We start from the raw sequence: 14185 nt of genomic DNA, 5'->3' as shown, positions 1-14185 counted from the left end.
CAACAGAAATCAGCTGTCTCTAATTGGGAACCCATTCAGGCAACCATAGACTCTCCTAGACAACTTACACCCAACATAGACACAGCTAGACACATACACTCAACACAAACCCATACACTACACCCAACACCCCCTTTACCATATAACCACCCAAAACCGATAAAACACAAACATTCCCCATGTCACACCCTGACCTAACTAAAATAATAAAGAAAACAAAGAATACTAAGGCCAGGGCGTGACAGGTACTAGTTATTACTGAAAACACTATATAGATGTCCAAATACTAACTGTCCACAATGTTGCGTGTGTGTGTGTGTGTATATATATAACTATGCCTATGCTCAAAAAGAAAAAAGAAATAGCTACAAAAGCATTTGGTATGTTATGAATTTTGAGAAATGAATTAGGATTATATTTTGAACACATGCCTCCTGAAAGATCTGTGCACGGGCCTGTTTCCCACACATGCCTGAGTCATATATGCTTCATAGCAGTAGCTAAAGCTACAAGGATGTACAGTACTGTACATATCCTGCTTATATCTACAAGGTACACAAAAGGCCTAACGCAATGTTGGTTGTGGTCGTAGCCGTTTCATAGCATGGACTGACATGGGCTAATAACTAACTACAGTGCCTTCAGAAACTATTCACAACCCTTGACCTTTCCACTTTTTTCGTGTTACAAAGTGAGATTCAAATGGATTTAATTTTCATTTTTTTGTCAACGATCTACACAAAATACTCATCTGATATGGATGAAAATACGCTCAAATTACTTTGAGTGTAGCGCCAAAAGAAGATAAAATGCTTCACTGTCCCAATAATTACAGAGGGCACTCTGTGACATATTGTGTATTCACAGCCGTATCAAATATTGTGGTGTGACAAAAAGCATGCAGGACATATGGATCTTTTGAGGATGAAGAAATKAGCCATTAGTCAGCCACCTGACCCATGACCATACCCTTGGGTTTACCTTAGTTGAGGTCGATAAGTYGCTGCAGTTTAGGTCAGTCCTTCTTCGGTAGTCATTGTCCGAAATGTTACAGTACTGTATGTATATTCACAGCAACACAATGCTGTATTCACACTGACATATTCCACATGTGTTGGCTCTTTATTTTCTCATGACGAAAACAATGATTTGATTACATCTTTAGAAGGAGTGAAGTCAGGGRAGATGTGTTATTTCATAGTTTTGATGTCTTCACTACTATTCTACAATGTAGAAAATAGTAAAAATAAATTAAAACCCTTGAATGAGTAGGTGTGTCCAAACCTTTGACTGGTACTCTATATATTTCCTTTGCTCTAGAAGGTATACTGTATTTCTTTCTAACACTTTTTATATAATGATCAGCAAATACAACACTGCATATTTGGATAAGTGTACTTTATTCATATCATCATATACTGTATATGTCTGTTTTMATTTATACAATAATACAGTAAACAGTAGAGTGTTGCCCAGCTTTCGCCTGGGTCACAATTACGTTTACTTTTGGCACCCAGACTAACTTCCTGGAACACATAAACACAGAATTCCTCAATTCAAATTCTAACATTAGAAATATGGAATTCTATTTCGATGGTGGGAGACTAAACTGAACACCACTGTTCAGGGCACAGCTACTTTCAACCAAAATAAGCTAAAGAGCATATCAGAACTGATACCATAACATATTTAGGGCTCTTTTATTGAACCATTATTTTACCAGGCAAGTTGACTGAGAACACATTCTCATTTAGAGCAACGACCTGGGGAATAGTTACAGGGGAGAGGAATGAGCCAATTGGAAGCTGGAGATGATGGTATGAGGACCAGATTGGGACTTTAGCCAGGACATCAGGATTAACACCTCTACTCTTACGATAAGTGCCATGGGATCTTTAGTGACCACAGAGAGTCAGGACACTCGTTTAACATCCCATCCGAAAGACGGCAMCCTACACAGGGCAATGTCGCCAATCACTGCCCCCCCTGGGGCATTGAGATATTTTTTTAGACCAGAGGAAAGAGTACCTTACCTACTGTTCACCTAACACCTTTTTTGCACTATTGGTTAGAGCCTGTAAGTAAGGACTGCACCTCTTGTATTCGGTGCACATGACAAATACACTTTGATTTGACCTTCTACTAGCCTCTTCACCACCACTTCYAGCAGCATCTGGTCTCACATCCAATACCAACTCTGCTTAGTTTAAGAGGCAAGCCAGCAGTGGGATGCATTGTGGTATGCTGCTCACTCTTGCTCTCTTCACCATGGACTGCAGGGCTGTTGAGGCTCCATGGAAAGACATTCAAAATAGCACCCTATTCCCTATATAGTGAACTACAGTGTATTCAGACCCCTTGACCCCAGATTTTCTCCCACCAACAATCTACACACAATACCCTATAATGACAAAGTGAAAACAGCATTTTAGAAATGTCAGCAAATGTATAAACAGTTTTTTATTTTTTATATTTGCAATGAGACTTGAMATTGAGCTCAGGTGCATCCTGTTTCTACAACTTAATTGGAGTMCACCTGTGGTAAATTCAATTGATTGGACATGATTTGGAAAGGCACACACCTGTCTATATAAGGTCTTACAGTTGACAGTGCAYGTCAGAGCAAAAACAAAGCAATCGGGTCGAAGGAATTGTCCGTAGACCTCCGAGATAGATCTGTGCCTCGACACAATCCTGGGGAAGGGTACCAAAACATTTCTGCAGCATTGAAGGTCCGCAAGAACACAGTGGCCATCATCATTCTTAAATGGAAGAAGCTTGGAACCACCAATACTCTTCCTAGAGCCAAACTGAGCAATCGGGGGAGAAGGGCCTTGGTCAGGGAGGTGACCAAGAACCTGATGGTCACTCTGACAGAGCTCCAGAGTTCATCTGTGTAGATGGGTGAACCTTCCAGAAGGACAACCATCTCTGCAGCACTCCACCAATCAGGCCTTTATGGTAGAGTGGCCAGATGGAAGCCAATCTCAGTAAAAGGCACATGACAGGTCGCTTGGAGTTTGCTGAAAGGCACCTAAAGGACTCTGACCATGAGAAACAAGATTATCTGGTCTGATGAAAGCAAGATTGAACTCTTTGGCCTGAATGCCAAGGGTCACSTCTGGAAGAAGCCTGGCACCATCTCTACAGTGAGGCATGGTGGTGGCAGCAGCATGCTGTGGGGATGTTTTTCARCTGCAGGGACTGGGAGCCTAGTCAGGATCGAGKGAAAGGSAAAGTACAGAGAGATCCTTGATGAAAACCTGCTCCAGATTGCTCAGGACTTCAGACTGGGGCGAAAGTTCACCTTCCAACAGGACAACGACCCTAAGMACACAGCCAAGACAACACAGGAGTGGCTTCGGRACAAGTCTCTGAATGACCTTGAGTGGCCCACCCGGAACCCGGACTTGAACCCGATCGAACATCTCTGGAGAGACCTGAAAAAAGCTGTGCAGCGACGCTCCCCATCCAACCTGACAGAGCTTGAGAGGATCTGCARAGAAGAATATGAGAAACTCGCCAAATACAGGTGTGCCAAGCTTGAAGAGTCATACCCAAGAAGACTCATGGCTGTAATCGCTGCAAAAGGTGCTTCAACAAAGTACTGAGTGGGGTCTGTGTAAAGGGTCAATACTTATGTAAATGTTATGTCAGTTTTCTTGTTTTGTATGCATWTTGTATAAAAATCTGTTTTTGCTTTGTCATTATGGGGTATTGTGTGTCGATTTGATAAGGGTCGATTTGATATCTATTTAATACATTTTAAAATAAGGCTGTAATGTAACAAATTGTGAAAGTCAAGGGGTCTGAATACTTTCCAAATGGACTGTAAATAGGGAATAGGGTGCTATTTGGGACGCAGCCCCATATCTGTGTTCATAGGCTCTCAGACAGACAAGAACATGGGTGATGCCACCACATTTCTGTTCACAGCTTAAACCATGTTTCAACTCATCGCAATATTCATACAATATGTAAAACACCTGCAAACCTTCTGAAGTTAACTCTTTAAAAGCTTACATGATTGTTTTGTTGTGGCAATTTTTTACGTTTTTCATTGTGGAGAGGGGGATGAAAAAGAATACTCTTGTACCTTTAACAAAACAACACTTACTCACACCAAGCAGTTTCAGCTTCTCATGCTGAAACTGTCACTTTTGCTGAGAACTATATGAACACCAATGTGTTTTTATTTTTTACCTACACTCCATTTTGCATAATAAAAACACTCTTCTAACAGAAAAGTCCAAGAGGACAATTTCCCAAATACACTTGGTGAAATAAAAAGGTTTTACCATTTGACCCGTTTCCTATAAAGAGTACAACAGCTAAAACATTACATGCAGGCAGGATTGTCTAAATGAATGCAAACTGGAGTTTAATGCATTTTTCTGTCACATGTTATTTAGTGTAGAATTGCGTTATAAGAGCTTGGTGTTGTGGAGTATAAGTGTCCAAAGAAAGAGGGTTATTGCTCTGACTGTGTCCTGATATTTAATATGGCTTCCACTTAGGCTTAGGGTCCATTTGTTTGGACGAGTATCAAAATTGTGAATAGAAATGAGGAAAATGGGTTAACATATAAGGGCCACAATGACAACACAAGTAACACGTTGTTTCCAWTGGTGTGAGATCATTACAACCAGTTGGGCAATGATTCAACACTCTCTAGGTATGGTCCACAACACTTTCTATCCCATTGGTTCATGGTCACTGAGAGACAACCAACAACTATCAATGAGACGGSGTTCTTGGTCTCAGGTCCTCCATGTTGCCGTTTTCTTCAACGGTTTGCCTCAACTCTTAGTAGTCTCCTGATGAGTTGGTGAAATGTCATACACAACATTTTGGGTATAATAGAATGATGGCCATGACTGCGGACCCAACTTTTATCAGGCTAATCTTCCTAATTATGCTGCAATATCTTAGCCTGAGTTGCTGAGTACCACACGATTTGATAGACAGTGGACAAACTGCTAGAGACTGTCCTCACAGATCATATCACTTTTCTAAATAATGGTGAATTTTAGAGTCTGGTCCYCTCCAAACTTTGCTATATTCTGGCTTTTGACGTGCGTGTTAAGAATTTTTTTAATATTGTTACCTGAGAAATAAACGTTTTAGCTCACTTTCTGTATAGGTTAYTGAAGGTTATTTGGAACACAATTCATTAGGGTACTTGGTTACTGGATTGACAAGTATATTGTTCAAGTAAAAATGTTTTTTGGCTCAAGGTCAATTCATAGCTTTGAACCACTTCAACACATTATTAAACTGTACAGCTGTGTACATGCAACATACATAATATGCCTTATGGGTGGTTAGGCTGCAATATACCAGAGCGGAGTTCTAATGTAATTGCAGAATCTGATGCAAAACTGGTTTACTTGAGGCTAGACCACCTCTTTCTTGTGCATTGRGGGCATAGAAAAACCTTGTGTTATCAGATCCTCAATGTCTGATCTAAATCAATATGGATATGTACGATTTACCCTTGATCTAACATATATTGCTATAGGGACAATCATTTTTACTGTATATAATGGGATAAATGAAAGTTAGTCAAAGTWTYWTTTTTTTTTTTTTACATTTACAACTCTAACAAAGGCCTTTCATACAACCCATTCATAAGCAATTAACAACACCATCACACATACTCTATGGCTGTCTTAATATAGATAACGCATGTGTTTATAGATTCCAGTGTGCTGTTTAAGTAGGCTTTATGCATTGCAGAATAATGGGTTATGTAGTCTTTATAAACCACCCTCGTAGACCTTTTCCTGCTCATTTAGTATGTCTATAGAYGAGCTGAATCACTGACAGTTTTTTCTCTCCAACTGCAGCAATATTATGCTGTCAGCAATCCGAGTAAATAAATAAATCCATCACACAACCTCATCCCTTCCGTACGTACATGGCCAAAAAAACATCAAATAAAACAGATGGTTAAATTTGAGAGTATTTCTAGCTAACTCATTTCAAAATAGATTCTCAGGGAATGTCCAATKGAAACCAAAATGGATAAGGAGGTGGAGTGGAATGCTGCTGAGAAGTTGAGGAAAGTGAGGGCGACTAGAGGTAGTCATTTATGCTTCAGTCCTAATGAAAGAAAGCCATTTATAGGTGTTTGTTCTATGCTGCGTTCTGGAGTAGAACCAGTGTCCACGCTCCAGCCAAACCCACAAAAAGTGCAAACGGGGGAGTGCTTGTGAAACCAACTTTGTCCCGTGAAGTTCACTGTTTTCACCGGTGTCTCCAGATGTTTCCATGAGAATCACACTCCTTTTCAGCTTCATTTGATGACATTTGATAGTAGATGACAGGTTAATATATTCTCGCAAGAACAACTCCCAGCTTATTGCAGGAGTGATAAGACTGAGCACATTTTTGTGTGCCATTATCTGGTTCTGGTATGAGAAGGCTGTCTGTTTCTGGACAGGAAAGAAGCAAGTCTTTCACCGTAAGAAATGCAGTTTTATGTTTGCTCGCTCTTTCTTAGATGACTCCTCTGTACACCTAAGAGAGAGAGAAAGAAGTGGATGTACAGTAAATTAGTGTTAATCTTTACATACAGCGAACTAAGAATAATTATCCTAGTTCCATACTCTTTGTTGTCAAGCCATAAATGTCAGGAGTTGCCTAAGACGGTTTTCCATTTCTGAGGTCACATATTGATATGAAAWATCTCACCAATTTCCAAGGCTTGAACAATTACACTGTCTCAATGATGTTCAATCTGTTCCTGTAATGGACAAAACATGTACCATAAATCTATTGACATATGTAGATACAAATTCACCTCACCACAAAACTACTAAATTATTTTGGCACACGCAAACCTGTCAGATATTAAGATTAGTGAATTGATAGATTCAATTAAACAGATGAGTGAATGGCTTTACTTTTCAGAAATGTCGTCGAGTGGAGGTGCCAAACTCTCTTCTGTTCCTGTGAAGAGGCCTCCTTCCACTGATTTCAGTTCATCTGATTGATGTTGGTTGCTCCTGGATTTCACCTGTTAGATAAGAGTAATACTTTGTTAAAGGCCCAGTGCATTCAAAAACTTAATTTCCTGTGTTGTATATGTATTTCCACACTGAGGTTGGAATAATACTGTGCAATTGTGATAGTTGTTTGAAAAGACCACCTGAAATGTCTACTTGTTATGTATGTAGTTTTGGCCTGCCTGGTGACATCGCTATGCTTTAAATTAGTTAATAAACTGATAAGAGTTCCAAACCTCTCTGCCARCAACAGATAGTTTTCAGTTTTCCCCTCCCAGACAGTCCTAGCTAAATTCTTGCTTGAGAAATTACTCTTTGCTAAAAAGCAATTTTTGTTGATTTGTTACAATTTTCATTTAAAACAATCACAGTAACKTACTTAACTTCTTATGGCTGGGGGCAGTATTGAGTAGCTTGGATGAATAAGGTGCCCAGAGTAAACTGGCTGCTAMTCAGGCCCAGAAGCTAAGATATGCATATTATTAGAAGATTTGGATAGAAAACACTGAGGTTYCTAAAACTGTTTGAATGATGTCTGTGAGTATAACAGAACTCATATGGCAGGCAAAAACCTGAGAAAAAATCCAACCAGGAAGTGGGAAATCTGAGGTTTGTAGGTTTTCAAGTCTTTGCCTATCCAATATACAGTGTCTATGAGGTCATATTGCACTTCCTAAGGCTTCCACTAGATGTCAACAGTCTTTAGAACCTTGTTTCAGGCTTCTAATGTGAAGGATGAGAGAATAAGAGCTGATTGAGTAAGAGGTCTGGCAGAATGCCATGAGCTCAGTCAGGCGTGCATCCGTGAGAGGTAGCTGCGTTCCTTTTCCTTTCTAAAGACAAAGRMATTCTCTGGTTGAAACATTTTTKAAGATTTATGTTAAAAACATCYTAAAGATCGATTCTATACATCGTTTGACATGTTTCTACAAACTRTAATGGAATTTTTTTACTTTTCGTCTGGCCTGCGCATCGTGAATTTGGATTTGTGAACTAAACGCGCAAACAAAAAGGAGGTATTTAGACATAAATTATGGACTTAATCGAACAAAACAAACATTTATTGTGGAACTGGGATTCCTGGGAGTGCATTCTGATGAAGCTCATCAAAGGTAAGTGAATATTTATAATGCTATTTCTGATTTCTGTTGACTCCACAACATGGCGGGTATCTGTATGGCTTGTTTTGGTCTCTGAGTGCTGTACTCAGATTATAGCATGGTGTGCTTTTTCGAAATTTGACACAGCAGTTGCATTAAGGAGAAGTTTATCTAAAGTTCCATGCATAACACTTGTATCTTTTATCAATGTTTATTATGAGTATTTCTGTAAATTGATGTGGCTCTCTGCAAAATCACCGGATGTTTTGAAGGCAAAACATTAGTGAGATTTTTGGATATAAATATGAACTTTATCGAACAAAACATACGTGTATTGTGTATCATGAAGTCCTATGAGTGTCATCTGGTGAAGATCAAAGGTTAGTGATTCATTTTATCTCTTTCTGCTTTTTGTGACTGGCTGTGTTTTTCTGTGACTAGGTGCTGGCCTAACAAAATCGCATGGTATGCTTTCGTCGTAAAGACTTTTTGAAATCGGACACTGTGTTGGGATTAACAACAAGTTTATCTTTAAAATTGTGTAAAATACTTGTATGTTTRAGGAATTTTAATTATGAGATTTCTGTTGTTTGAATTTGGCGCCCTGCACTTTCACTGGCTGTTGTCATATCGATCCCGTTAACGGGATATCAGCCGTAAGAAGTTAATTGTTACCCAGAAATTATTTCATATTTAAAAAAGGCTGCGTTGGCCCTTAAGACACCAAGGAAACCCATGTTAACCCACAAACAAAGTTAAATTCAAAAGAGAAGTCAAAGTAGCAGTTACTGGGAAAGAAACACCCAGACAGTCACAGACAAAAACCATCAAAGACCAAAAAATTTACTTGCAATCAAAGAGATTGACAATTGCCAACAGTCAGGTTTTAAGTTGCAGGTCTTTMGTGTCAAAGAACAGCTCACCTTCCACACAAACAGAAACACGATGGCTGCAATAGGAATTACAAGTAGTGACAGGAGGCTTCTCTCCACTACTTCTGGCAGGAACCTCAGAGGCTCTTTCCCTGTAGGGACAGAAATGTTTCTAGTCTGTAAGATTATCGAAAAGGTGCAAGCAAAGAAATCATACGAAATCGGACAATTCAAACCATTTGTATTTGAAAGCTGGCAAATAATTGTAATATATATATATATATATATTTATATATATATTATTTTATAAATATCTTTTTTTAAATTTTATTTCACCTTTATTTAACCAGGTAGGCCAGTTGAGAACAAGTTCTCATTTACAACTGCGACCTGGCCAAGATAAAGCAAAGCAGTGCGGCAAAAACAACAACACAGAGTTACACATGGGATAAACAAACGTACAGTCAAKAACACAAYAGAAAAATCTRTGWACAGTGTGTGCAAATGAAATAAGGAGGAAAGGCAATAAATAGGCCACAGTGGCGAAGTAATTACAATTTAGCAATTAACACTGGAGTGATAGATGTGCAGATGAKGATGTGCAAGTAGAAATACTGGTGTGCAAAAGAGCAGAAAAACAAAAACAAATATGGGGATGAGGTAGGTAGTTGGTTGGATGGGCTATTTACAGATGGGCTGCGTACAGCTGCCGCGATCGGTAAGCTGCTCTGACAGCTGACGCTTAAAGTTAGTGAGGGAGATAAGTCTCCAACTTCAGTGATTTTGGCAATTCGTTCCAGTCATTGGCAGCAGAGAACTGGAAGGAAAGGCGGACGAAGGGGGTGTTGGCTTTGGGTATGACCAGTGAAATATACCTGCTGGAGCGCGTGCTATGGGTGGGTGTTGCTATGGTGACCAGTGAGCTGAGGTAAGGCAGGGCTTTACCTAGCAAAGACTTATAGATGACCTGGAGCGAGTGGGTTTGGCAACGAATATGTAGCGAGGGCAAGCCAACGAGAGCATACGGGTCGCAGTGGTGGGTAGTATATGGGGCTTTGGTGACAAAACAGATGGCACTGTTATAGACTGCATCCAATTTGCTGAGTAGAGTGTTGGAGGCTATTTTGTAAATGACATCGCCGAAGTCAAGGATCGGTAGGATAGTCAGTTTTACGAGGGTATGTTTGGCAGCATGAGTGAAGGAGGCTTTGTTGTGAAATAGGAAGCCGATTCTAGATTTTATTTTGTATTGGAGATGCTTAATATGAGTCTGGAAGGAGAGTTTACAGTCTAGCCAGACACCTAGGTATTTATAGTTGTCTACATATTCTTAGCCAGAACGTCCAAAGTAGTGATGCTAGTYGGGCAGGTGGGTGCGGGCAGCGATCGGTTGAAGAGCATGCATTTAAAAGCAGTTGGAGGCCACGGAAGGAGTGTTGTATGGTATTGAAGCTCGTTTGGAGGTTTGTTAACACAGTGTCCAAAGAAGGGCCAGATGTATACAGAATGGTGTCGTCTGTGTCGAGGTGGATCAGAGAATCACCAGCAGCAAGAGARACATCATTGATATATACAGAGAAAAGAGTCAGCTCGAGAATTGAACCCTGTGGCCCTTTGAATTGAGTAGAGTTGAGTTGAGAATTGAGAGTTGAGAATTGAGGCCCTTTGATTTGACACACTGAACTCTATCTGAGAAGTAGTTAGTGAACCAGGTGAGGCAGTGATTAGAGAAACCAAAGCTGTTGAGTCTGCCGATAAGAATACGATGATTGACAGAGTAGAAAGCCTCGGCCAGGTCGATGAAGACGGCTGCACAGTACTGTCTTTTATCGATGGCGGTTAAGATATCGTTTAGGACATTGAGTGTGGCTGAGGTGCACCCGTGACCAGCTCGGAAACCAGATTGCATAGCGGAGAAGGTACAGTGGGATTSGAAATGGTCGGTGATCTGTTTGTTAACTTGGCTTTCGAAGACATTAGATGGATATAGGTCTGTAACAGTTTGGGTCTAGAGTGTCTACCCCTTTGAAGAGGCGGATGACCGCGGCMGCTTTCCAATCTTTAGGGATCTCAGACGATACGAAAGAGGTTGAACAGACTAGTAATAGGGGTTGCAACAATGGCGACCGGTAACTTTAGGAAGAGAGGGTCCAGATTGTCTAGCCCAGCTAATTTGTAGGGTTCCAGATTTTGAAGCTCTTTCAGAACATCAGCTGTCTGGATTTGGGTGAAGGAGAAGCGCAGGGGCTCGGGCCAGTTGCTGCGTGGGGTGCAGAGCTGTTGGCCGAGGTTGGGGTAGCCAGGTGGAAAGCATGGCCAGCCGTAGAGAAATTATTTTTTAAATTCTCGATTATCGTGGATTTATCGGTGGTGACAGGGTTTCCTAGCCTCAGTGCAGTGGGCAGCTGGAAGGAGATGCTCTTATTCTCCATGGACTTTACAGTGTCCCAAAACTTTTTGGAATTAGTGCTGCAGGATGCAAATTGCTGTTTGAAAAACCTAGCCTTTGCTTTCCTAACTGACTGTGTATATTGGTTCCTGACTTCCCTGAAAAGTTGCATATCATGGGGACTATTCGATGCTAGTGCAGTACGCCACAGGATGTTTTTGTGCTGGTTATGGGTTTTGTGTTGGTTATGGGTTACCAAGGGCTATATCTGTTCTTAGTTCTACATTTTTTGAAAGGGGCATGCTTATTTAAGATGGTGAGGAAAGCACTTTTAAAGAACAACCAGGCATCTTCTACTGACGGGATGAGTTTAATATCCTTCCAGGACACCTGGGACAGGTCGATTAGAAAGGCCTGGTTGCAGAAGTGTTTTAGGGAGCGTTTGACAGTGATGATGGGTGGTCGTTTGACTGCGGACCCATAACGGACGCAGGCAATGAGGCAGTGATCGCTGAGGGCAAGTTGGTCAGCATGATATCTATRAGGATGCCCATGTTTACGGATTTCGGGTTGTATCTGGTAGGATCCTTGATAATTTGAGGGCATCTATCTTAGATTGTAACCTCCTCACTGACTAGAGTGCAGAGCACATGTTTTTTGCCTTTCCTGTCTCCAAAGTGCCCTTTTTATTTATTATTATTATTATTCGAAACCTACTGCCAGCAAGTCGTCGTCGCCACCCTCCATCCTATCCGTTGGTTTGGCCTGATTGATGTAAATCAATGATCAGCTGATAGCCCACCCTCCTTTCCTGATGTCAATCATGTGCTTATGAGGCACAGTAACTAGTGAAGCTGTGTTCGAAATACTCATACTAACTGCACTAACAATATTATTTGTGATGTAAATTGAGTATGTAATCATGCCGGAAACCCTATACCCACTCCAATAGATCCACAGATGACGCAATCTCAATCACACTCCACACTGCCCTCCATCGGCTGCCACCTGCCCTCCATCGAGTTCCTGCACGACTCCAGGGYGAGGAAGCGTGCAGAAAGATCTTCGTCGACCCCTTCCACTCTGATCACCCACTATTCCAATGACTCAACTCTGGCAAACTGTTCAAGTCAATCACGACCAAAACCTTGCATCACCTGAACAGCTTCTTCCCCCACACCTTGGCCCTTACCGTGGCCACCTGGTACACAATGATCTTCTCACTCATGGACTTTCCACTCTGCAATTTTAATCCACGGACTATCCACCCTGCACTTTTATCCTACAACTGCACATTGCTCTTTGCACTTTCTTCTGCGCTCTGCCATCGATTGACTGTTACATATATATTTCCCCCATTGCTCATCATCCTGTAATTTTTTTAAAAATTCATACATCTCTACATGCATCCGTTATAGTGTTTATGGTGTATTCTGTAGTTTTTAGCTTCAGTTTTATAGTGTACATACTGTATGTGGTGCGATTGTGTAACGTTCTGTTCTATATACACTACCGGTAAAAAAGTTTTAGAACCACTACTCATTCAAGGGTTCTTCTTTATTTTTTAACTATTTTCTATATTGTAGTAAATAATAGTGAAGACATCAAAACGATATGAAGATAACACATATGGAATCCTGTTAGTATAACCAAAAAAGTGTTAAACAAATCAAAATACATTTTTATATTTGAGATTCTTCAAATAGCCACCTTTGCCTTGAATGAAGCTTTGCACTGTTGGCATTCTCTCAGCTTCACCTGATAATGCTTTTTCAATATTCTTGAAGGAGTTACGACATATGCTGAGCACTTGTGTGGCTGCTTATTCTTCACTTTGGTGGTCCGACTCATCCAACCTCTCAAATTTGGTTGAGGTCAGGTACATCTATAAGCCTCATCCTCTCCTTCTTGGTAATAAAGCCATTAACACAGCCTGGAGGTGTGATTGGGTCATTGTCTGTCACGATTCTGAGATCATCGTGTTCATCACCAGCACCGCATCTCACGAAGAACGGTGGTGTTGGCAACCAAAATTCAATTTGGACTCATCACATCAAAAGGACAAATTTATCCATGCTCATGTTTTTTCTTGCCTAGAAGCAAGATCTCTTCTATTATGGGGTGTCCTTTGGTAGTGTGGTTTCTTTGCAGAAATTCGACCAAGATGGCTGATTAACACAGTCTCCTCTGAACAGTTGATGTTGAGATGTGTCTGTTTTTTAAAAATATTAATTACATTTTTTGTTGTTGTTTTTTATTTATTTTTTAGGGTGTCAGTTAAAATATTGTAGAAGAATGTTGCTTCCAATGTAATTTGTCTGCATCATTTCCAATCCCCATATTTTTGGGTAAATAATATATATATATATATATTTTTTTTTTTTTGGGGTAATAATATATAATATATATATATATATCCATACACAGTATGCATACATATACACACATTATATAGACATACTACTTTTTTAAAGAATATACATTTATTGTTATTCCCCCGCAACCCTACCACCGATCCCCCCAATTGGAGTAAACTAATAAACACTCTGCTTTTACCTTCAATTTAGTACATCTTATAACACATTTAGCAGACACAGTCTACCTTTACCAATAGTTCTCTCCTTGTTTTGTCTTAGTCCTTCCTCTATTTCTGATGTCAATCCAGTTTTGATTTCCACTTGTAACTGTGCCTATTTCACAAAAGCTCCGAACCTATACACATTTCACAGATCCCGTATGCCCTTACCATTGTTTATCTTGTTTATAGTCCCACCCTTCAGCTCCACTCAACCTTCCCATCTATCTTCCAACATC

At 40.3% G+C, this 14185-nt stretch overlaps 1 protein-coding gene and 1 long non-coding RNA gene across 2 annotated transcripts in view; one reads left to right on the top strand and one right to left on the bottom strand.

The window, feature by feature from the left end:
- Nucleotides 1–1381: 1381 nt before the first annotated feature.
- LOC111952941 (kit ligand) overlaps nucleotides 1382–14185 on the bottom strand; it is a 59767-nt gene continuing 46963 nt past the window's right edge. The window contains exons 6-9 of the mRNA XM_023971976.3: nucleotides 9034–9134; nucleotides 6909–7021; nucleotides 6697–6748; nucleotides 1382–6522 (exon numbers count right to left, since the gene is read on the bottom strand). Of these exons, the coding sequence (XP_023827744.1) occupies nucleotides 6718–6748; nucleotides 6909–7021; nucleotides 9034–9134 (245 nt within the window). The 3' untranslated portion in view covers nucleotides 1382–6522; nucleotides 6697–6717. The remainder of the gene's footprint in view (nucleotides 6523–6696; nucleotides 6749–6908; nucleotides 7022–9033; nucleotides 9135–14185) is intronic.
- The window catches only part of LOC139023069 (uncharacterized), a 387059-nt gene continuing 382654 nt past the window's right edge, over nucleotides 9781–14185 (top strand). Inside the window, exons 1-2 of the long non-coding RNA XR_011474217.1 lie at nucleotides 9781–9837; nucleotides 10188–10333. This is a non-coding gene — a long non-coding RNA (uncharacterized lncRNA). The remainder of the gene's footprint in view (nucleotides 9838–10187; nucleotides 10334–14185) is intronic.

This window comes from Salvelinus sp. IW2-2015, linkage group LG26, assembly GCF_002910315.2.
Source record: "Salvelinus sp. IW2-2015 linkage group LG26, ASM291031v2, whole genome shotgun sequence".
Taxonomy (NCBI): domain Eukaryota; kingdom Metazoa; phylum Chordata; class Actinopteri; order Salmoniformes; family Salmonidae; genus Salvelinus; species Salvelinus sp. IW2-2015.
The sequence above is the reverse complement of the archived record's forward strand: the minus strand, read 5'-3'. Positions and strand labels throughout refer to the sequence as shown.